The sequence below is a fragment of the Gobio gobio genome, assembly GCF_949357685.1.
Source record: "Gobio gobio genome assembly, chromosome: 19".
Classification (NCBI taxonomy): Eukaryota; Metazoa; Chordata; class Actinopteri; order Cypriniformes; family Gobionidae; genus Gobio; species Gobio gobio.
In genome coordinates, this window is record NC_137112.1 from 38,027,981 (window position 1) to 38,052,982 (window position 25,002).

Consider the following 25,002-nt stretch of genomic DNA (forward strand, 5'->3'; position numbering starts at 1 on the left):
GAGAGAGAATTTCTGGTATACTCCTGCAGACAGAACTGAGGCTGAGAAATTCACTCAGCCACGCTCAGGAGAGCAGAAGCACCTGTCAGGTCTGCCCAGGGGAGAAATCCAACAAATACTCACAGTTAATCTCTGACAGAGTCTTCCCTTCCCGACTGGTACGGCTTGTGGAGCGAATCCGATGTGGAACAGACACTGGAGGCTAGGGACAAAAAGAAACACACATAAACAAACACAAACAAAAGAACAAATAAATGCACACCAGCACACACTAATACGTTTTCGTTTGAAAACGCATGTTTTTCCTATCCATTTTGGCCTTCTGTCCAAACTGAGACAGCGCTTTTATTAACGAAAATAATGGTTTTTGAAAGCGCAGTAAGGTGAATTTAGTGTTTTCCGACATTTCAGTGTGGATGAGAAACTTTTGGAAACGCTTGGAAACACTAGTGTGGACAGAGAGCGTTTTTAAACGAAAACTTTGTTTTCAAATGTGTCCGGATTGATGTAGAAGTAGCCTAAAAAGAAGAATTTATCTCTAAAGGTCATTTAGAGCACTAATGACAAATGACATTCAAAGTGTTTTATTACAGTTTTGAATATTTATGTGGCTAAATGAAGTCCAAAATAGGGTAAATCATCATGAAATGTTTGGGTCTTATTTCAGTTTTTATTTGGGTCTTATTTTCAGGTCTTATTAAAATAATAAAATTAAATAAATAATAAATAATCAAATAAATTACAAAATAAAATAAATAAAATACTAAACCTGTTTTATTTAAAGGACCATCACATTTATTTCCATTATTTTACAACAATAAACAATAATCATCCTGTTCATGAAAAAAAAAGAGATAATTATAAAGTGTGTAACCGTCCTGAAAATGACAAAACGTGACAATGTTTTAAAGGTCCCATGGCATGAAAACTTCACTTTATGAGGATTTTTAACATTCATATGAAATTCCCTAGCCTGTCTATGGTTCCCCAGTGGCTAGAAATGACGATAGGTGTAAACCAAGCTCAGGGTGTCCTGCTCTGCCTTTGAGAAAATGAAAGCTCTGAAGAGCCGATCTGGAATCTTCCCTATATCTCGTCATACGGGGAGAGGTTACTACCTCCCCTTTCTCTGCTTTGCCCACCCAGAGAATTGAGAGAAAATTTTACGATATGGATTCGACAGCACCGCCACAAACAGTAAGTAACAGTGTTCATTAATGCCTGATCGGTGATCAGTGATTTCTGATGTGTAGCTAAATATTCAAGTTCACACAGACTTTCGTTCTAAATTGTTTAATGCTGTTTATGCATCAGTGAATCAAGCCAGTGACTAAACGATCAGCTTCACATTGTTTCCCTTAGAAGCATGAAACAAATCAGTTAAACTACAGAGAGCGATCAAAGAACACTCTCTTTATAATGCTCGAAGCTGTCAATCACACGTCGCGAGTATATCTGCACAATTGCCCAAACTGCCGTTATAATGAATGATGCTGTCATGCTACACAACGAAGCTCTTACTGTATTCATATCATATCGATGTCATGTTTGCTGTTAGTTGTGATGAAAGCATTTTGTGAGAGAAATAGCGTTGCAATGACGAGATCACTGCATTCACGCGATCAACAGACTGTCTGTCTACTCAACGCTCTTCACAGCAGCCTTTCATGTGATGGGAAAAGATCTAAAAATAATGCCATAATCAACACTTTCACGATTCGTTAATCTCGACAGCTGTAATAGTAAAAAAACGTAGTAAAAGTATTCGTGAGGGGTTCCACATATAATACGCATTTCAAATGCAAAGAAGTCAGCCAATCACAGCAGTGAGCGTTTTCACTGAAGTCTCACAGCAGCCAATCACAACAGTGGGCATTTTCACTGAAGTCTCACAGCAGACACGCCCCTTGAAACAGAGCATTCAAGCCAGAGGGCTAAAATCAGGATAGAAAAATGCCTTTCATTTCTAAATTATGACATTTTATGATGTAAAAATCATACTTACAATATAAGTACACCTCAGGAAACATTAGAAAATAATTTTTAAAAATCCACATCATGGGACCTTTAATGCTACTTAAAATATGCAAAATATAATTTATTATTTCTCTCTTTTGATTTTTAATTACAACATGACCCAGACATTTCTTTATGGTTTTCTTGATGGTTTTGAGTCAGTTCACTCTTGTGTTTGTGAATTTTGATTGAATATTATATAACATGTATTATATAAGTGTTTTAATTTCAGCATTTCATTGCATTATGTATATCAGCATTATGCTGCCATCATTTAATCAGCATCCAAAGATTGAAAAAACCACATCGATCGATCACTATTAAATCAATCTGATTTGACATGGCTTTTATACATAAACAACATTAAACCAAAAAAGTTGAGATTGTAGCTGCTCTCAATCGATAGCTTGCATATTAGTGCGCCATTCTTAGCAGATCAGAAGGCCAGTTAAGATAAAAAAACACCCCGTCAGCAAAATCTGCACACATCAATACATTTAAGACAAGAGCGGCTTAAATGCTTACACTTCAGATATCACTTAGTGCCATCACCAGAGACTCAGTGGAGGGCAAACTCCACAAGCTAAAAATACATGCCAGGCATCACTCTCTGATAACAGTAGGGGTCATGATGCTGACCCTCTGAATCCCTATCAGTCTGACGCTGCTGTCCTGTCTCACAGCAGCCCAAGAGAAAATCATTATGGCCTACTGGGTGTCCGACAGCTGAGTCCCTGATGACCATCCAGAAAAGTTTGCTGTCATTCATGAATCAGAGAACACCTTCCATCAGCAACACACACACACACATAAACACAGACGCACACATGCCTGTGGATATGGAGACACATGCATAAGCGCCACACATAAAAACACAGAGTCCTGCACTGGTCCAGGAAACTAAATGGTCACTGAAGGACATCCTTCACTTTAGTTTCACACCAGCAGGGCTGAAGTAGATGTGATGAGGAGAGATAAGACAGAGGAACAGACGCACGACCTTCAGACAACAAGGACACAGCAGGGCTCTGAAATAGAAATAGACAGCATGCCAAACACTGCGCCCTTCCCTCAGCGGATGCCTGTGAATATTCTATCACACCTCTTAGCACTTGAGCCACATGGTACAGTGACTAAGAAAGATATTATCTTTGCTTTCCAAAAATCTATACACTATATGTATTTCAAATAAGTCCAGACTGTTCATTTTACTGAGATAAAATGTAACCAACGGGTAAAATAAAAGAAAAAAAGTAATTCAAGAACATGCAAGAATATTAAATTTTCAAAAATTAATAAAACAATTATATACATTTTATTTTCAATTTTGAAGTATTTACATATTTGCTTGTTTTCTCTTGAGGCTGATTTTACATTTGTGATTTAAAAGAAAAATATTGTGCCTGGACATGATTCTCATTAATATATTACACAATGAGAATCATCCATGAAAATTATAAACTCCTAAAATTGTGCTAAAAATAAACTTTTATTATTTTCTTTATATTTAGGGGTTAAGTATGACCTTGACATGCTTTTGAAAGGTTTCATGAGGGGGGGGAAAAGAAAGAAAAAGTTTTTTAAATAAAATGAATTAAAATAAAAAAATTAATTACCAGCTAAAATGAACAATTGTATAATCTATAAGCCTAATATTTAAATATATGAAAGTATTTATATTATATTTATTTTTGTTGTATTGTCTTTTACTTTATCCGATTTAAAAATTGTTAGAAAAATAGTAGATAGTTAGAAAAATAAAATAATAATAAAATAATCTTAATGGTCCATAAAATCAATTGTCATGAAACTTTTAATTTATTATTATTTTCTTTATATTTAGGAATTAAACATGACCTTGACATGCTCTTGACATTTTTCCACAAAATTCAACCCAATATTGAACATTATTTGCCTTCTATGACGCAAGAATTTCTCTAAAAGCTCTTTGATGTTGATGTTCCGTTAAACCCTTGAAGCAAACTTTAGCACAAAGAGGTCAGACAAAAATCTGTTGTCAACGGATCCAAATCCAGCTTTTGAACTGAACTGAGCTTCCGTTTCCCAAACCGACTCCTTGAGGGATCAACACTCCAATCAAAAATCCGCAAAACTCCCTAAAACATCCTTGGGCATACCTGCGTAACTCACACACTTATACACACAGCTATTTGAGCAAACAAGACAACACGCATCATGCGCAAATGTTTGTCTGGGTTAAAAACACTTTTGAAAAACCAACACGCATAAAGCCACTGTAGTCATCAACACTAAATTAACATTTATTAATGCAAACATTTCCAGATGTTCATTCTCAAACACACACACACACACACACACACACCACACATATACCTTTCTGCGAGCAGCAAAGCGAAGGAATCGCCGGGAGAGAGGAGAGACTGGTAAAAACAACCCTCTGTATTTAAACTTCAAGAGCAGGAGAGGGGGAAAAAAATGAATGAGAGAGGAAGTGAGCATGAATGGATGCCTGGGGAAATGGGTAGAACAGGGAGAGATGAAATGAAGGAAAACTATGTCCTTAAAAAAGTCTTCTTTCTCACTGGGGGGCTGTAGAAGAGGCCAAATGATTTCACAAATCTTTATCAGCAGACGTAGCGCTGTAGCAAAACCGGTAGAGACGCCGGCATATAAACCTGACTTTAGAGACAATCGAAACGAATGACTGCCATCAAAACAACCATTACAGGCTAATAATAAAGAAAGTAAGCCATTGAAAAATATCACCGCAGTAAAATGCTTGACTTATTGAAGATATAAACTCATGAGGCTCATCAAACTGACATCCCTGCTCTTGGGATTGAGAGGCTACTGTAGTCAGTTCGATCAGCTGGCATTTTCTGAGCTCTGTTTTGTGAATAATAGTCCCGATGGGGCCGTCATTCTTGAAGTGATAGTTGTGATAACATTGAGAATCACACAGGGAGAGATATACTGTACCTCCGGCTCTGGGTCGTCATCATCCAGGTCTGTGAAGGACGTGTGGTCGGGGTTGTTCACTTTATCCAGGAGCTCAATCGCCAAAATACGACTCAACGGTTGGGACACATAGGGATGCTGAGTAGAGACAATTGAAATTGTAATGTTAGATGTCTTTTTTTTTTGTAAAATTCTTTACAAAAAATTATTTTAAAAAAATAATAAAAAAAATTCTACATTATATATATATATGAAAATGAATTAAAAATATATAGATTTGGCTAATTAAATGGAAAAATAGTATATGCAACTCAAAACAATTACAACAAAAATTATATAAAATTATATATAATATTGTTATATAAAGATAAAATTGTATAATAAAGTATATTATAATATTATAATTATATTATTGAATATAATTTACAAAATAAAATGCAATTATATAATTATATAAAAAAAGTTATATACATTTTATTTTATTTATATATATATATATATATATATATATATATATACACATACATATATATATATATATATATATATATATATTTTTTTTTTATATATATATATATAACATAATATAGTATATATAATATAATTCATTAATAAAATAACAGTGACATTATATATATATATATATATATATATATATATATATATATATATATATATATATATATATATATATATATATATATATATATATATATATATATATATATATATATATATATATATATATATATATATATATATATATATATATATATATATATATTACATAAAATTATGAGTGCAAACATTTTGAAAATGAGAAATACAAGATGCACAAAAGCCCCTTATTACCTGTAATAACTTGTCAGCTGGTGGCCGTTTCTTTGGATTTTTCGTCAACGCCGATTTCACAAAATTGTGGAAAATATTGGTCCTCCAGAACATAAAGAAGAGTCTCCATAAATCTTACACGAAACAAGCATTTCGACCGTGAGGCCGTGCAGTTTGTTAGCTCTAAATGTAATTAAGCTAATTTGATTTAACAGAGCTGCAAGGTAATGGAGAAGAAACTATTCGGCAGATGACCTGGCTAGATTCATAAATAGCCAAGATAAGAGAATGTCAAGTCCAACCTTATTAAAATTCATAAAAGTAACTGTTTAGGGCAAATGAGAGTGCTTGGCCCAAATTTCATAGGTGATTAATGATATTAAAGAATAGGGCATATAAAACACAGACTGAAACTCACTGAAATCTCTTAGTATGAAGTATTTTACACACCGAGGTAACATAATCATTGCCTGAAAATGTAATTAGCACTTACCATTTAACTTTGTCTTTTAATTTGGGGGGTTGAAAGTTGCTTTTCGTCATCAAAAACAGAGCTCTGGAGAGAAAAAATGGATCGATGTGACTGGCAGAAAAATAGCTTGGCTTAGAGAGAAAATGTGGGTAAATTAAAGCATCTCAAATCATCAAACGATATAGTGGTTGCACTTTGTTTTACAGTGTGTGCACGTACATACCTAGGAAATTACTAGCTAATATGAGGTAACTACATAGGTTAAGGTAAGATTTAGAGTTTTACATAGTTATTACCCAGTTATTAAAATTACTATGATAAATACATAGTATGTATATGTGGAACAGGACTGTAAAATAAAGTGCTATGATATAGTTTTACTGTCCAGTGTGAGAATGAGAATTCGGCAATTACAAAAGACGATCAAAATATAACTATTTATTTACACTAGAAAAGAACTATAAAAAGAGTATTTTCATGGCTTTGGTAATTGATGTTTTTGAACATCTATTAAAAATAATGCTGAAAATGACTGTCTTCGAACTGTTTTCCTAAACACACGTCCTATTGGTAGAACAAATGTATTGGTTGAACCAAATGAGAATGTATTTTAACATAAAAGAGATTTAAGTAAATCAAAATATGAACCAGCGCTATCAAATATGTGAAATAATATGGCACTCTTACAGTATTGTAGCATACATTCCATCATGGTACTTTCTGAAGGGGTACAGCTTAAAATGTATCACTTTTTGAATTGGAACAGATCCATACGGCTGTTTAAACCCTCACCTCATTGGATGAAGGTCAAACATGGGAGGTTGCAGTTCGGCTAGTTCAATGGCTGTGATGCCCACAGCCCAGATGTCACACAGATGATTGTAGCCTCCTTTCCTCTCCACGGCGGCCACCTCTGGGGCCATCCTGTTAGCAAGGGTTACAGACCACACCATCACTCTCAGTATATTCATGAACATTTCCAACCTGATGGTTACATAAGCTGTGGAAAAGGCCTCTGTGGCCCTGTAGGAAACTACTGAATTATAAAATATGAATTATGAGGTATTTTAAAACTCAACAGTGAAAAATCAGGTTTTTTTACATTTTGGGTAATTCACAAATAACAGGGGATTTCTTATTATTCAACATAAGAATATGAGGTTAAAATTACAGTATACTCTTTTGGTGTGTAATATTTAAAAAGCCCTTTAGTAAAAAAATACTCCAGGCAATTTTTCAGAAATTTTAGGTCATAGAAATTGTGCATAGTGTGTGCGGCACAACAAAGCTAGAACAAAAACTGCTGCATACCAATAAGGAGTCCCAATGAATGATTTTCTTTTAGCTAGCGTGGCTGTGATCTGTGCAGATACACCAAAATCAGCTGCAGAGGAAAAGAAACAAAACATCATCTTTACTACAATCCCACAAACAACTCTCATGTGAGTTGTGTGCAGCTCACACTACCATACGTCTAATTCGGTCATATGAATTATGAAATTTGAGAGCTGTGTAATGCCACAGCAGATCAAACGTGACAACATGAGGTGATGCTCACGGTCACCAACACAAAGCTATTTACACTTTTTTTGAATGACTTCAGCTGGTAACAATGAAAAAAGGATGTTTTCTTACCTAGCTTGATATAACCATTGTCCGTCAACAAAATATTGGCACCCTATATCAAATGGAAAAACACTTCATGAAATGGCACTGTAATATGAGAGCATTACACATCTGCTATTATAAGACATTATTGAATGTTTTACTGGTATATTTGTGAGATGAAATGAAAAATGTATCTGACAGACTTCAGAATCTCATTTTTATCCCCCCAATAAAATCGCTCTTTGAACACCTGCTTTCATCTATGATCAGAGATGTGAAAGCACCATCTGAGTCATACTAATTACACCTCCCTCTGGCCAGGTAACACATTTTCTCTTTCTGTACCAGTGATTGCACACCTGGCTTCACCACATCACCATTAAAAGGAACTAAGGGCTTTACTTTAAGGGCATTTTTGTAAACAGCCATGGCACACAGATGAAATGCACGAATTTTAGATGTAATGAGCACTTTATTTATGAGAGTTTTATTCACTGCTTTACAGTGACACTGATCAGGCATAACATTATGACCACCTAATAATGTCTTGGTCCCCTTTTGCTGCCAAAACCACCCTGATCTTACGAGGCATGGATTCCACTAGACCCCTGAAGGTGTGCTGTGGTATCTGGCACCAAGATGTTAGCAGCAGATCCTTTAAGTCCTGTAAGGTGGGGCCTCCATGGATCGGACTTGTTTGCTCAGCACATGCACCTGTCAAAGTAACATCCACATGGATGGCAGGAACCAAGGTTTCCCAGCAGAACATTGCCCATAGCATTACACTGCCTCCGCTGGCTTGTCTTCTTCCCATAGTGCATCCTGGTTCCATGTGTTCCCCAGGTAAGCAACGCACACACCCCCTGGCCATCCTTGTGTTGCCAAAAAAAACGTGATTCGTCAGACAAGGCCATCTTTTCCATTGCTCCGTGGTCCAGTTCTGATGCTCACGTGCCCACTGTTGGCGCTTTCGGCAGTGGACAGGGGTCAGCATGGGCACACTGACTGTTCTGCGGCTATGCAGCCCCATACGCAACAAACTGTGATACACTGTGTATTCTGACACCTTTCTATCAAAACCAGCATTAACTTCTTGATCAACTTGAGCTACAGTAACTCGTCTGTTTGATCGGATCAAACGGGCCAGCCTTCGGTCCCCACGTGGATCAATGAGCCTTGGCCGCCCATGACCCTGTGGCCAGTTCACCACCATTCCTTCCTTGGACCACTTTTGATAGATACTGACCACTGCAGACTGGGAACACCCCACAAGAGCTGCAGTTTTGGAGATGCTCTGACCCAGTCGTCTAGCCATCACAATTTGGCCCTTGTCAAACTCGCTCAAATCCTCTTGCTTGCCCATTTTTCCTGCTTCTAACACATCAACTTTGAGGACAAAATGTTCACTTGCTGCCTAATATATCCGACCCACTAACCACTTAACATCACCTGTCATAATGTTATGCCTGATCGGTGTACATGAGCAATAACATAGCTTATGGTTCAAATTAATAATAATTTGTTAACAGACAACATACATGACCACTCAAAAGTATGGAGTAAAGAAATTAATACTTTTATTCAGCAAGGATTAGTAAATACATTTTAGTGCATTAGTAAATAAACGTATAATGTTAAAAAGATTTCCAATTCAAATAAATGTTGATCTTTTGAACTTTCTATTCATCAAAGAAAAAAACTAATAAATTATGCTTTAAAATGTATTAAAATAATATTTCAGAATATTAGAGTTAAAATACAGCCTTGGTGAGCATAAGAGACTTCTTTCAAACACATTAAAAAAAACTTATACTGATCCCAAACGTTTGAAGTTTTAAATATAAATATATATTTTAAATCTATTGCAAGATGTTTCATATTTAGAAGGAGAGATTGTTTTGAATGTGTGTATGTTTTATTAAAACTACGAAATACAGTCCTTGAAGCAACTAACTAATGGTGAAGTGTTTAATTTCTGCATCACTAGCAGCACCATACATAATTGCAAAATAATTGTTAAATCCTAAAAATAACAACAAATCGTTAATGGAATCATTAAATAATCATAATCATTAAAGCTGATGTGCATAATTTCTGTGCCACCAGCGACACCAAACAGATTGTGAAAATCTTTTTAAAAAAAATTTATTGAAAGGTAAAAACTTATGGTAGTGATTTGATTGGCTGATAGACACACTAGGAAGTGTTTTTTTGTTGTTGTTGCTGTCACTCAACTCTTTCTTGCCATTTGAGTACAATTAAATCAATCAATTCCTTGCCACTGAAAAGAGCCTTTCATTTAGACACACAAAAGCTAGAATCAATCAGAAATAAATTACAGTACCTTTATGTCTCGGTGCATCTTTCCTTTGTTGTGTAGGTAATATAAACCCTGAAAGGAAAGCCATGATTAAACTTGTTTTAATTCAAAATTATCTCAAAAACACATTTACAAACTGCCTTTTTAGAGACAGAACAAGGAGTATGAAGTATCGGTCAACATATCTACCATTAAAAATTCAAAAGTAGCTTTCATGGTCACAGCAGATTGCTTTGGTTGTCAAAACAGAGTCCGGTAAAATGGCTTACCTGAAGGGTTTCTCTTGTTACATATGCTATCTGTGATTCTGTTAGTGGCCCAGTAACTGTGGAGACATATTTAATGTACATCAGCACTAATGTAATCTACAAACATCTGAAAAATCCCATCCCAGAATATTTGCTAAAAGAGATTGAATGTAATGATCTGAACAATACAAGCGTGTACAAAAGTGCAAACACATCAGTTGAAAAATGAGGCATGCAGAGTAGTTATCTTAAGCATGAACCCGTTTAAACCAAGAGAACATTGATCCTTCCCGTACCACACTGGAATGAAAGATTAACAAAAGCACCACTAATGGGTTTCATCCAGCAGACCAAGGACGAGATTATCAAGAACGCAATATGACTGATTACACGTTTCCAACCTGACAAAATATAGAGTTGAATTACTCTACGACTCTAAATGGACTACTGATGAAAATAACAGATGTTGTAACCGTAGCAAAGAAAATTCAAAAAGGCGTCTGAGAGGTTCTGAGAATCTCATCTGTCTGTACCCTTTTGCTGAATAAATAAAACAGTAATGATTTCATAAATCACAAGCATGACACTTGTAAATTAAATACTTTTATATACAGTTTATTAATCTGTAATAAAATTTTACGAAATGGATGAAAAATAATCCAAGGAGCTCTAAAAGACAGCATCAACTGATGTCATGCCACCCCCACTTCATGTGCACAAACGTTAAATCCAAAAATAAAATATTTAGGTTACAACTGCATCTGTCTGGGGTGAAAAATGACTGACTTTATTGATGTTATTTTCAGAGCTTTTAATATGCTCTTATTATAAAAAATAACTTTTTAACATTTATTTATCTTTAACAAGTATCTTTTTAGTAAGGAGACCTCAGAAATCTGAAACCAGAATGAAAAAAAAGGTTTTATCTCAAAATGGTGTTGATTCCAAAGAGGGGGGGGGGGGGGGGATAATAATTTGGTCAAAATTAGTTATATAACGGATATCGGCAAAAACCCTACTCACAAGGTTTATTCTCCAATTACATTCAAACAGGTGTAGAGGCTTTTATCCATTCAGCAGACATTTCCAGTATAACTACTTTTTTCACCTCAAATAATTTTTACTTGATCATGTACTAGTTCAGAGAGTTATTTAAAAACATGTTTGTCCAAGCAGAACTTGATTCATGTGTTATATATGTCTTTATCTGTTGTGTGTGGGAAGACTGGAGCCGGTTGCCCTCGGTTCTAATCAGGCCTGCGACCCTGCAGCCGAGTGCAGCCGTGGCAGCAGGGGGTAGATAATGTGGGATGTGGGGCTGGGCACTAAGCTAACACGTTAGTGGCATAACACCATTTACTACCCAATCCCCCCCCCCCCTCAACCACGCAGAGGCTGAGAGAGAAACGCAGAACTGCCGACAGCTGCCGTGAAAATGAGCTCTAATGATCTGACAGGCCACTCTACTGAGCTCTGCTAAATTTATCTCCTGGGAACATACAGAGGGACACTTTCCAACAACGTAAGAAAATATTTGTATATTTAGGCCATCTGTCAAGAATCAAAATTGTTAATTGGAGGAGAGGAAAGTCTATTTAAGTATTTATTTACTAGCATAGGAAACGAGAAGACATTTCAAACCATTGCAGCCATTGTATCAACAATAAGGACTTGCAAAGGCTGTGGATGGAATGGCAACGGCGTTCTGGCATTTTATTGCGCATACGCGACTTTAAAGGGGTGGAAAACCACGATTTCACTTTTCGAACTTTAGCTAGCGTGTAATGTTGCTGTTTGAGCATAAACAACATCTGCAAAGTTACAACGTTCAAAGTTTAAAGCAAAGGGAGATATTTGTTTTTAAAGAAATCAATTTCTAAGGACTACAGCAAACAGCCAGTAGGCGACTACAGACATTCCTCCAGGGTCTCTGACATCACCAGCCCCAATATTTACATAAACCCCTCCTCCGAGAATATTAAATAAGGGGGGGGGGGCGTTGTTATTTTCATACATCATGTTATATGCATACAAGATATCGTTACAAAGTCCATCCCACTACAGTGGTTCTACAATAATTTTATGAAGCGACGAGAATAGTTTTTGTGCTCAAAGAAAATTATCTAAATAACGACTTTATTATGTCATATTCTCCAGCATGCGTCATGGTGCTTCGTGAGTTCACATCAGAGGCCCAGATGGAAGACAAGAACTTGTAGTATAAAGTCGTTATTTTGATTATTGTAGAACCGCTGTAGTGAGATGGACTTTTTAACGACGTCTTTAGTACCTTTTATGGGTCTTGAGAGAGGAAATGTCATTGCTGTCAATGGAGGGCTTTCTGAGCCATCGGATTTCAACAAAAATATCTTAATCTGTGTTCCGAAGATAAACAAAGGTCCATTTTTGGGTGAACTAACCCTTTAACTGGTACTTTGTGACGTTCTAGTGTAACCGTCTACTCTAAGAGAACAGCTGATTTGCCGTAGTCAATATTACGTGACAGATTAGATAAGCACACGCTACATTTTATGGTTATGTGGCATTTTAATTGTATCTGTATATCATTTAATGGCAAAAGCAACTCTTCTCTTGCTTTTTTTATTTTGTTAAATGATTAAATGATCCATTACGCTGTCCTCCTTATTGTTGCTTAGTGATTTTTGTGTTCTTTGGCTACAGCAGTTAATCGTTTACTTCAGGTGGCCATAGCCGTTCCGTTGGCAGCTGTTGCTTAAAGTCCCTATTGTTTATGCAGGGCCTTTTAGAATAACAGTTCATGCAAAAATTAAAGTTACGTGATTATTTACTCACCCTCATGTCATTTAAACGTAATTTCTCACGTGGAATTCAAAAAGAGACATTCTGAACAGCGTAAAGGTCGCTCTTTGACTTCAAAAGTCATATGGATCACTTTTGCGATCGTTTAACGGTGCTTTTGTATCCTTTTGGAAGCTTGAAAGCCTCATGGAAAAGAAAATTGACCAAGGAAATTCTGTTGTGTTTTACAGAAGAAATAAACTCATATGGGTATGGAACTAAATGAGGATGAATAAATGATGACAGAATTTTCATTTCTGGCCGAACTATTCCTTTAAATAATGAATGGAAAGGAGATATTGCGCAGCATTGAAATACTGACCACTGAGTGAGTCGAAGTTGATTGTTTACCTTTATATGGTGTATCTTACCGTGATATATGTCTTGCAATGAGCCTCCCCCACAGTATTCCATACATATCCATAATTTATCCCTCCTGAAAAGCCAAAGAAAGAAAAACACCAACAAATTATATTTCAATCGATACGTCTCGAAATAGTCCCCTGGCAGCCCCATAGGGAGAGTCAAAGGATGCACACTTTTCTGGGTCATGACACAGCAAGCAGGAGACGGAGTCATAACTCACAAGCAACCTGCTTTTATCAAAAACACTCTTCTTCACTTCTCTAGGTGCCTAGTGTCTAGACTAATAGTATATTATATTTAAGAGATATACTGCCTACCAAAGACAAACCACTCAAGTTGCCTACAGCTATGAAGAATACAATTCTTTGATAACAGGTAGGTAATTCAAGTGGCGTTTTTTAGATATTTCACTGAACTGTAACTTCGTCCAATTGGTCCAAACTTCATAATTAATATGGTTCAAAAGTTTGGGCTCAGTAAGATATTTTAAGTATTTAACTTTAAGTGTTTTAAAGGATTAGTTCACCCCAAAATGAAAATTTCCTGATAATTTACTCACCCCCATCTCATCCAAGATGTTCATGTCTTTCTTTCTTCAGTCGAAAAGAAATGAAGTATTTTGAAGAAAACGTTCCAGGGTTTTTCATCAGGAAATGTTCATTTTGGGGTGAACTAATCCTTTAAGCTCAAGGCTGCGTTTATTTGATCAAAATGACAGTAAAAACAATACAGTACAACTATGAATATTGCTTTTCTATTTTAAAATGCCATTTATTCTTCTGAATTCTCAGCATCATTACTCCAGTCTTCAGTGTCACATGATCCTTCAGAAAACATTCTAATATGATAGTTTGGTGATCAATGTTGAAAAATGTTATGCTGCTTGATATCTTGTTGGAAACTGTGATACATTTACTTCAGGATTCTAAAGAACGGCATTTATTTGAAATGGAAATATTTCGCAACATTGTAAATGTCTTTACTGTCACTTTGAACCATATAAATAAATTTTTTAAATACATAATAATAATATAAATAATAATAATAATAATAATAATAGTATATATAATCCCTCTGTTTGACATTAGACATTGTACCGATAAATGTTAACGAGCTCAATTTTATAGCCATGTTATGACCAGAAGACTTTAACATTAGGTTCAACATGTTTACATAAAACCGCATCAAAAAAGTGTTCAGAGAAAAATATACACCTACGTGAATTATAGCAAAACAAGACGTTCATTTCTGCTTTTAAATCTTTCAGAATGTCTTGCCCTACAGACCACCATTGTTAGTGCATCAACATAAACGATTTTCAGTTGTTCTGCAAACTGAGGGATGATTTTTTTAAATCATTTTAGGTTAACCTTCTACTGAACCAAAGCGATTCTTTCATAATTTCTAGTCTCGAAACAAAAAGATAGAATGTAGATCCCTGGTGGGCGATGATGGTGTCATGTAACATCAAACATCAAAAAAGAAAAAAATCATACTGTCAATGTTAAAGTCCTGCTTGTTGCCACCAAGATCAAATGAGATCTACATCCTTGCTTGAAACCCTATTCTTACAATATCTAGTTAGGTTTAAGCCTGGCAGTGAGGCACAGGTTGTACAATTAGCAGAAACAGAGGTGCTGCAGCCACAGTGGCTGTTCCTGCAGTGCAGCTGAGAGACCCAGCCAACAGAGCACAGTGTCAACTCAACAGCCCTAGACAGGAATAGGAACTGACAGAGCAGGAGGGGAGCGAGTGAAAGAAGGGGTAAGTAAAGGAGAGAGCGGAGAACAGTAAAAGTGTGGTCAGGAAAGTGGTCATTACTATACCTTAAGTAACTACCAAAATAGGCCACAATGTTAGAGTGCTTGCAGTCTTTCATCATGATTATTTCCTGCTGAACCACTGCGAAGTCCTCGCCTGTCGAGGGAAAACACAGAGAGATGGGGACAAGGTGAATGTGTAAACATGACAGAGAAATTCACGTTATTCAGCTAATTCATTCATGCTGATGAAAATGAGTTGTGCAAAATGTGTACAACATTTCGGAATCTACCATGATTTCATTACCATGGTATTCCTTTGTGTAACTTAAAAACATACAATAACATGGTATACATTAAAGTACCATGGCATTATCATGTGATACCATCACAGTAAGTGTTACTGTAATTGTAAACTTTGATTACGTTAAGTAATTTCTACAGTAGCATCACCAAAATTGCAAAAATAACGACAGTTTTTTAAAAAGAAAACTGGTTAAAATTAAACATATCATATGTAGGAATTTATAATATAATTAATATAATATAAATTATCATCAAAATAAAAATAAAATGATAAAATCCACATTTAAATTATAGATAAAATTATATTAAACTATATTCGTCAGTGAAAATAACAGTACAAATTCTGTGAGAAAAAAAATAATGAAAGTTGTCTTTTTAAAAACAGGTTAAAATTACACATCACCTTTAAATTGTAGGAATTTATATAATAATATAATACATATAATTAATATAATATAATATAATAAATATGAATGAACTATTAGCAAAATAGAAAATTAAATAAAATACATATTTAAATGATAAATAAAATAAAAAATAATCACCTCACCTTTAAATGGTAGGAATTTATAATATAACATAATGAATATAATATAATATAATAATGAATATAATATAGTACACTATAATATAATAAGAATGATAAAAATAAAAGAATAAAATGCACATTTGAACAAATAAAATAATATGTATTCTTCAGTGAAATTGACAGTAAAAATTCAGAGAAAAAATGAAAGGTATAAATTAATTAATACATTCATTTCTTTATTAATTTATTAAAAAGTATATGGAATTTGCAGAAGTAACAGCGGCACATATCTCAGAAAACACCTCTAATAAGGCAGTTCTATATAAAAATGTATACCAATTCCTCATGAAATCTACATATCAAAGCATTGGATGCTTCATGCATATGACGATAGGGGAGGGTCAGGCGCTTATGTATATAGTGCCTATACAGCACTGAGCACTCTTTAGCATTCAGAAAGCATCAGACCCCTGATGCATCGCTGTGGCCCCCCCCCAACTGCATGCTGATGGAGAGATCAACGCCCCTCATCTAAACTTCCTTTCTCTCTCAAAACGGTAATGTTCCGTTGTTATTTTAGCTCAGCTCATTTGAAAGCCAAGAGGTATTGAGAAAGGGCCTTTTACCTTCAGAGACATTTATATGTTGTTGTAAAAGAAAAAGGAGATGGAAAAACAAATAGGGCAAAGACAAAGTAACAGGCAGAGACTGAATATCTGAAATTCAGCTAACTTATTGGAAGAGATGTGATCTCAGCTGATGGGTGACACGAGAAGGCAATCACCCATAATGCTTGTGTGGGGGCTTCTGGCTCCATCTGAGCTGACCTTGATCTCTGGCTCTGCTCTGTGTGTGTGAGCGGAGAGCGAGACAAGAAGGAAGAGAGAGGGATAGACAGATTATGAGAGATGGAGGAGAGAGCGGAAGAGAACAAAGTCACTTTGTTGTGACTGCTTGCTTAATGATGGAAGCTGCAGGCTCATTAAAAGTTTTTTAACGGGTTTCCTTGTTCTCTCCCACTGACACTAGCAACACACTCCTTTTACTCCCACATAGAGGGGCAGGGATAAATATTTTAACTTGCGTAATTCACCATTAAACTGAACAGCTCAAGCTGGGTGCAGGCACCAATGATCGCATTTACAAGATGAAAGGTCACTTAGTGCATTTACTTACAAAACAGTACAAAGTGGAACATTTTGGAATTGATCATGATTTCATTACCATGGTATTCTTTGAGGTAAAAATCAGGGTATATTAATGTAAAACATACAGTAGCATGGTATTATCATCCAATACCCTCACGGTAAAGCCCAAACTTTACTTTGTGCGCACCGGTGGCACATGCACGTTGAATTTGTTTTGCACTATTCAGTTGATCCACAAGGTGGCAACACTGGACCAGGCCGATGTTTCACCAAGCCTACCGCACTCGCGTTCGAAACTGAAGCCGACGCGTCTCGATTGCCCCCAGGTGGTTGGTCCCAGTATAGCTCATAACCCCCGCCGCTCCTTGTATTCTAATGGACGCGAGACCAACTAAACAATCAAATTACACTTCATAATTTTTTCCCAAAGTTGGTTTCTGTTTATTTCACACCGACATAATTAATTGTTCTGCGTCTGCGAAAGTGTGGGCGGGCTTTTGCTATCGCTGCTCTACTTCCTGCTCTCTACTGCGCAGACTCCTCCGGCGGCTTCGCTTTTCATCAGTGGAAGAGAATGAAATTGTGTCGTCCACATTTTTTTTACTGTCTATGTTTCACAGTAGAAAACTAAACTTAAGAGACAGAACAACAACAATTTACTGTAGACTGCAACAACAACAGACAGCCGATTAGACAAGCGATCAGACTAGTTAAGAAGAATACAAACGCTGTGTCGAAATCACGTACTGAGTACGTACCTTTGAATTTGAATTTTCTTCATGACCATTAAAAAACGATGTTCTATATAGTATGAATATGGGTAGTATGAATGAAATTTGTGCCGTCCTACAGCCGTCTTATTGTTACGGTCACGTGACCTACCAGCGTCAGTAGCGTCCATAGATATGTATTCGTAGATGCCATATTCGACCGTTCCAGACATGTCGACGCACCCGCCATCTTGGAACATCAGCATGTCGTCACTCACAGTAAGAACCAATGATGCCACAATGTTGCGCAGCTTCTGGTTGTGAAACTCCAGAGTAGACGTGCCGGTAAACGGTAATTAAATGTATAATGAACATTCACAATATTGTTATCGTGGGCACTTAAAAATACTGTGAATAATTATTTATTACGAATTATTCAGATTTTTAGAATGCATTTTAAGAATACTTTACCCATCAACCGTTTAAAATGAACAACACGTCAAAGAGGAATGCGGTCTGATGTAAACAGACCGTGCATGAGCCGAGCACATGGCGGAACGAGTGAAGGAGACGCTGAAGTGCACATTCACTCTCTGACAGCAGAGGGCGCTGACTGTTTGAATATGTTCTGACTGTTGTTCAATCACACACTTTACAATAAGGCACCATTATTTAACATTAGTTCATTCATTAACAGACTGACAATGAAAAATACTTCTAAAGCATGTATTAATCTTAGTTAAATGTACATTTCAGCATTTAATAACACATTATTAAAATCAAAAGTTGTAACTGTATTATTTAATGGACCTGAGCTAACACTAACAGTGTTTTACAACTAACAGTTGCTTTTTTAAACTAACATTATCAAAGAAGAATAACTTCTGTAAAAATGTAGCTATTCGTTCTTTGTTAATGTTAATGCATTAACTGGTGAGACATTATTGTAAAGTGTTACCTATTGTTCTTTATAATTCTTTTGCACTTAATCTGTTTTAAATATTTGTTTACTTTATACATTTTTGTGTATTGCTTTATTGTATTTAAATGTTTGGTTCTTTTGTTATAAGAAAGTTATTAAACCTGTTATAGTATGACAACACTTTTTTTGCAACTTATTTCAATATCGTGATAATACCGTATACCGTGATAAAAGCTTCCGCAATTAATCGCAACATGAAAATTTGATACCGGCACATGCCTACTCCAGAGATTTAAATTCCCAAAGAAATGGGATAACCTTTCACACGTCAGAATGTGTTGGTTTGTGTTTTTATATGCAACTCAATATAACAGGTTTTTACTATGGTACTTTTTGTATGTTTTTTACGTTTACTATGGTTTGACTATTGTGTTAGCTGACGCCTTCATCTTGTTGTATGGTTTAGCAAAATCATCTGCTGAAGTCTATTGCAGATAAAGATATTCATATTCGCGTCTACCTACGGTTGCAGACGCTCAGTCAAGTTGCTCTCTAATGTTCACTTTGACCGTTCCAATATGGCGGACGGCTTACTATAGTGGCAACGCTTCACTTCCATTAAATCCCCTCCCATGGCCTCACAAGATAGTAAAGTCCATCGAATGCACACTTCAAAATCTTGGCGAAGGTTATTCAGGGACTTTTTGTCTACTGTTTTTCAAATACTATGTATTCAGACATACTACTCTTTTGGCATACTGTTTTTCACATACTATATAGAAGGGAAGTATTCAATTTGGGATGCAATGAAAGATATTTTAAACGGTCATAACTTCTGGAGAAAAACAAAGCAGACACTGAACAGAGATGAAAGTTTCTAGAGCGTCACCCGCCTGCACGCTCTCAAATGGCGTATACTTTGAAAGAATATGCATTCGCCTGTACCATATGCTAGTTCACCTGAAAAAAAAGAAGTATACTTAAGTATACTTAAAGTCATTTCTGCAACACTATAGCATCACCAAACAGAACTGCAAAACAATGTGCAAACAGGGTAAAATGTCACCTTTAAATTTTGTGGAAATTTACTATATATTTTGTAATATATATGATGAACTATTATCTAAATAAAATGCATTTCAGGTTCCGCCCCAACCAGTTATAAATGTGACAAACGAGAATAAAATAAAATAAAAATAAAACTCAATAAAATGCAATGCAATTAAATTATGAGCAAAACCACAAGCATCCGTCAGCACTGAAATTGTACATTATTTGATTCTGATCCAAAGACATGCAAGAGAAGAGTGATTGTCTATTTCATGTCCAAGCTCAACGAAGTTAAAAATCATTAATCATCATGGTATATAAGATGCAATTAAATGCAATAAAAAATAAAAATGAAGTTAGCTTGTTAAATTCAGGACCAATTCCAAGGAATGTTTCATTACAAACCTACGGACTAAAGGAGGGAGAAGCTTTGAGAAGTTTTACATAATGTCCTTTAAGTGTAGGTCTGTGCAAAAGACATTTGCTCCCTGAGGGAAGTTTGAAGTCGCAGCAGTGGGGTCAGGTGACACGTACTTCCTGCCGGGGCAAGCGATCCAGTGAGCGTTCCGCAGAGGCAGTGACATTTCCCTGCCCATATGGGGCAGATAGCTGCGAGGGACAGTGGGAGGTATTGCCTCTTACCTCCTTTAGGGGAAACGGAAGCAGCTAGCCTACTATTCACAGCGTAGGCTGCAGTGATGCATTTCTCTGAGTAGGACACATGCTAATTGAAGCAAACTTCTTAGTCAGGGTCTGATGGGCAGAACGTCCAGGTTCAAGGCAAAACCGGTCCTGCTGAGCAGCAGTTACATGAATATCACTGGTATATTACGTTTAAAAGGATTGTTCACCCAAAAAATACAAATTCTGCCATAAATTACTCACTCATGTCGTTACAAACCCATAAGACCTTTGTTCATTTTGGAACAAAAATGTTATTTTTTATGAAATCTTAGCAATTTCTGTCCCTCCATTGAAAGACTATTCACTAGGGGTGTGACAAGACACTTAGCTCACGAGACTAGACAAGACTTGAGATTGGAACAAAAGATAAAATTCATGACTGGAAAAACTTTAACTAATCATCCTATAATGAATGTCATTTCAGTTCTAGTTTCCTAGAAAGAATTATTGTATGCATTGAAAGGCAACAATATACAAGCAAGCACTGTAACAAACAAACTCAATTGACTGGCTTCTCTCCTGTATGATTCACTTGAGTCTCTTTAGACCTTACTGTACATGAATTATGAGCTTTCAGAACCTCTGATTGAGGCTGTGTGTGACATCCTAATTGAAATCCTTTCCACAACTAGAAATAAAGAGAGTATAAAATATAAAAATGTTTTTTCTTAGTCTTATTAAGTGCAAACATAATCAATGTACTCTCAATATTCAAAGTGAAAAAAAGAGACCAGAGGCTAAGAGGTGGTTATAACTAAGATATTGGCAGACAGGCTATTGTAAGTAGCCTAATTTGCTCACATAAGGGAGCTTGCGTTTACTTTCGTTTTCGATTCAAAAGTCTTATGGGTTTGGATTCTGTAAAGACATGAGGGTGAGTAATTGATGACACAATTTTCATTTTTGGGTGAACTATTCCAAGAGAAGTTTGGTGTACTTCGGTTTATTTATGAGTGTCTGCCTTTAGCCAGACAAGGGGGAAGTGTGCATTGATTTGAGAATGGACAGTTAAGAGCCACACACAAAAAAAAAAGAAAAACAAATTTGCGGACATCAGGGAGCTTACGTTTACTTACGTTTTCGATTCGCGATCGCACATGCTCTGTGTATAGGGAGCGGCGGTGCTGAGCGTGCATTCTACAAGATAAGACATTTATCAGACGCTTGGGCTCTATTGCACACGAATCCTCCGTCATGGTCTTTCTTGTCATTCATCTCGCCTTACTCTCATCATGCGATCAGTGAACGCATGTGCGCGTGCGACTTGCGTACTGGATGAGCAGAGCAGACATTTACAATAGTTGTTTAAAAATAGAAGCGACCATTATCCAACTGAATTAAATGGTTTTTATTTTTTATAAAAAAGCAAAATGACAGTGGAGGATGTAATGTATACGTAGTGGTGGCATATTCTATGCTAATTTCACCCTCACACTCTGTCATGGCGATATCGCAAGACAGCTTTTCACTCGCCGAGAAGTTTCGTTGCATTTTAATCTGCCATGAGATCTCATCACAACCCTTCTATTCACCCCAAATTCTCATGCATCAAAATGTTCATAAAGGGATCATAAAATAAATTCAAATGAATCGAGCGGTTTAATCCAAGTCTTCTAAAGAGACACACTTGCTTTATATGATGAACAGATATCATTTAGGCTTTTATTTACACATATTAACTTTGATCAGCTAAATATATGGTAAACGGAAGCTCAAATGTGCTGGCATGACACACAAGAATGAATTATTCATTATTATGCATCAAGCAAGCATGCTTGAGCTTCTGTATTATATTCTCCCAGATTTCATACATTTTTTTTTTTTTAATTTAAACGAACGAAAGTCTTATGGGTTTGGATTCTGTAAAGACATGAGGGTGAGTAATTGATGACACAATTTTCATTTTTGGGTGAACTATCCCAAGCGAAGTTTGGTATGTACTTCGGTTTATTTATGAGTGTCTGCCTTTAGCCAGACAAGGGGAAAGTGTGCATTGATTTGAGAATGGACAGTTAAGAGCCACACTAAAAAAAAAAAGGGAAAAAAACCTTGGCTGCCTTTCTATGTGAAGTGCTGAAGCCCATCTAGAGGTCTGGTAAATTTCCCAACAAAATTCCATTACTGTACATGGACACGAGCAGGCAAGACTACAGATAACGAATACTGTAGGAAAGGAACAGTAATCAGCGGAAGTTCTCTGCGTACCACCAGAGAATGAAAAAAAAAAAAAAAGAAAAGAAGTGGGCTTAAATTAAAATTAATTAGAGAGAAATTGATGATAGAATAGAAATTGAATAGATGATAAACAGACTCCAAACTCACACTGCAAGCATTCATGAGCACTGAAATTATACATAAACTAATTCTGATCCAAAAGACATTTGAGCAAACTGTGATTGCCCAATGCAGAATTACTAATAAACATGGTATAAAAGATATTAAAAAAGGATAATGGCATAAATGAACTATCATGAAATAAAAATGATTAAAACTTAACAGAATTTATTAATCTTGGTTAATGTTAACATCTACATAAACTAATACATTAACATTTAAAGTATTATGAACAGGCCTACTTTACATAAATTAGCGCTAGGAAGCAGGAAGACCTAAAAACAGACACAAGGCTGCATTGTTTCTGCTCCATATGTGAATAAAATCTCACTATTAGAAACGGCAATAGACGTCTTCTACCAGACCCAAGCTTTATAGGACACAACAAACTTTCGAGCTGGTTTCTGATCAGATTTTTACATAAAATATCAGAAAGCTCCTATTGACTTGAATATCCATTTCAATAACATTTTACATCAACAGTACAATCTGGTATCATAAATTTGGTCTCCAGCTCAAATCACACTACAAAAAAATATAGTTTTTTTTCCCAGACATGTCCAGTTAATGTGTTTTATATAATAGAGCTATATTGGACCAGCGAGAAACCTTCAATTTATCTAGCTATTGTTTTCCAATTATTGTGAATCAGAATTTGAATACATACAACTGTAAAGGTGCAATGAGCACCGTCATGGTTTTGTTCAAAAGAAAAAAATCGGAATAATAACAAACAATTCAGAATAAATTTCATTAAAGCATGTCATCGCACACAGAAATGGAACACGTTTGCGCTCTTGGGCATGTTTGTAGGAGATGGATAGCAACAGAGACTGTCAGGGAGAGGTGCTCAACTGTCACTCCATTAGACATACGTGTCAGCGCGCATATGTGTGTGCAGAGCTAACAGCTCCGCTGACGTGACAGAATGTGTTGTAAGTGTTAAAGCGTGAGTGTGTGTGTGTTTTAAGGTGGGGATCAAAAGAGCTTGATTGGTATGAGGGGTGTATTTACTCCATTAGCACTTGTGTCCCCAAATTTTCAATGCTTATTAAAATACCCATCTCTGATGTCAAGTGTAATATGAAGATGTCTTGTCTATCCACAAGACAATTTGAGAGTGGCATCTGTTAGTAAATATAGCTGTTGATTGCAACTACTGACAGCATGAACAAACCTTTTGGCAATTCTTTCAATCCTAATTTAATTCTAATAATCTCAAAATATTGGCCAATTAATCTACCTTGCCAATATAATGGACTATCAATAATTTTTCATGGGGAAAATGTAAGAATCAGGGCCGTGCACAGGGGGGTGGCCCGGTGGCTAGAGCCACTGCCCCTCTGCCCTCATCAGCTGAGGTGCCCACCTCGCAGTCTATGGTCACTATCCCCGCTAAAAGTGTTCTGTTTTCCCTCCGTTAAAGATCCACCGATTCCGCGAATCCGCTCCCGTGTTTTCCCGCTTGCTCCCCAGCGTCACTCAGAGTCTGTGCACGGAAATCTGGAAAGCGGAGACGACAGTTCCAGAATGTCGTCGCATTAACGGTATGCATTACAATCCGCGGAATTAGTAATTTGGTAGTTTGTTTTTGTATTTCTGTCTGTATTATTTCCTGATCTTCTAATAGTGCTAACAAATTAAAACTAACAAAATACACGATCTTGGAAGATAATTATAATTCTTGTCTAATCAAGTTTTTGTACCCAAACTGATCTTATATAAATAACACCAACTTTGCTGTTGATGGCACACTTTGTAGAATATATATATAGGCCTAATTTCATATAATAGCCCATAAACTGTTACAGAATGTATAAATTACTTTTGATTTAATTTGTATTACTATTTAGGCTATATCTTCCGTGCCATAATGTAAAATATTAAAAAATATTCGACTTAATTTTATTTTGACAATTTAGTAGAATAATTGAATAA

General features: G+C 36.0%; 1 protein-coding gene across 21 annotated transcripts in view; it reads right to left on the minus strand.

Moving 5' to 3' along the window:
- map4k3a (mitogen-activated protein kinase kinase kinase kinase 3a) overlaps positions 1-25,002 on the minus strand; it is a 98,908-nt gene that overhangs the window by 33,271 nt on the left and 40,635 nt on the right. For 11 of the 21 annotated variants that reach the window (XM_079844121.1, XM_079844112.1, XM_079844115.1 and 8 more), the window contains exons 3-14: positions 15,448-15,538; positions 13,627-13,691; positions 10,457-10,512; positions 10,212-10,259; positions 7,895-7,937; positions 7,571-7,643; positions 7,052-7,183; positions 6,281-6,343; positions 5,809-5,890; positions 4,978-5,094; positions 4,372-4,446; positions 124-202 (exon numbers count right to left, since the gene is read on the minus strand). In XM_079844121.1, the coding sequence (XP_079700247.1) occupies positions 124-202; positions 4,372-4,446; positions 4,978-5,094; positions 5,809-5,890; positions 6,281-6,343; positions 7,052-7,183; positions 7,571-7,643; positions 7,895-7,937; positions 10,212-10,259; positions 10,457-10,512; positions 13,627-13,691; positions 15,448-15,538 (924 nt within the window). The remainder of the gene's footprint in view (positions 1-123; positions 203-4,371; positions 4,447-4,977; positions 5,095-5,808; positions 5,891-6,280; positions 6,344-7,051; positions 7,184-7,570; positions 7,644-7,894; positions 7,938-10,211; positions 10,260-10,456; positions 10,513-13,626; positions 13,692-15,447; positions 15,539-25,002) is intronic. The other 10 variants (XM_079844118.1, XM_079844110.1, XM_079844120.1 and 7 more) reach the window with 1 other exon arrangement.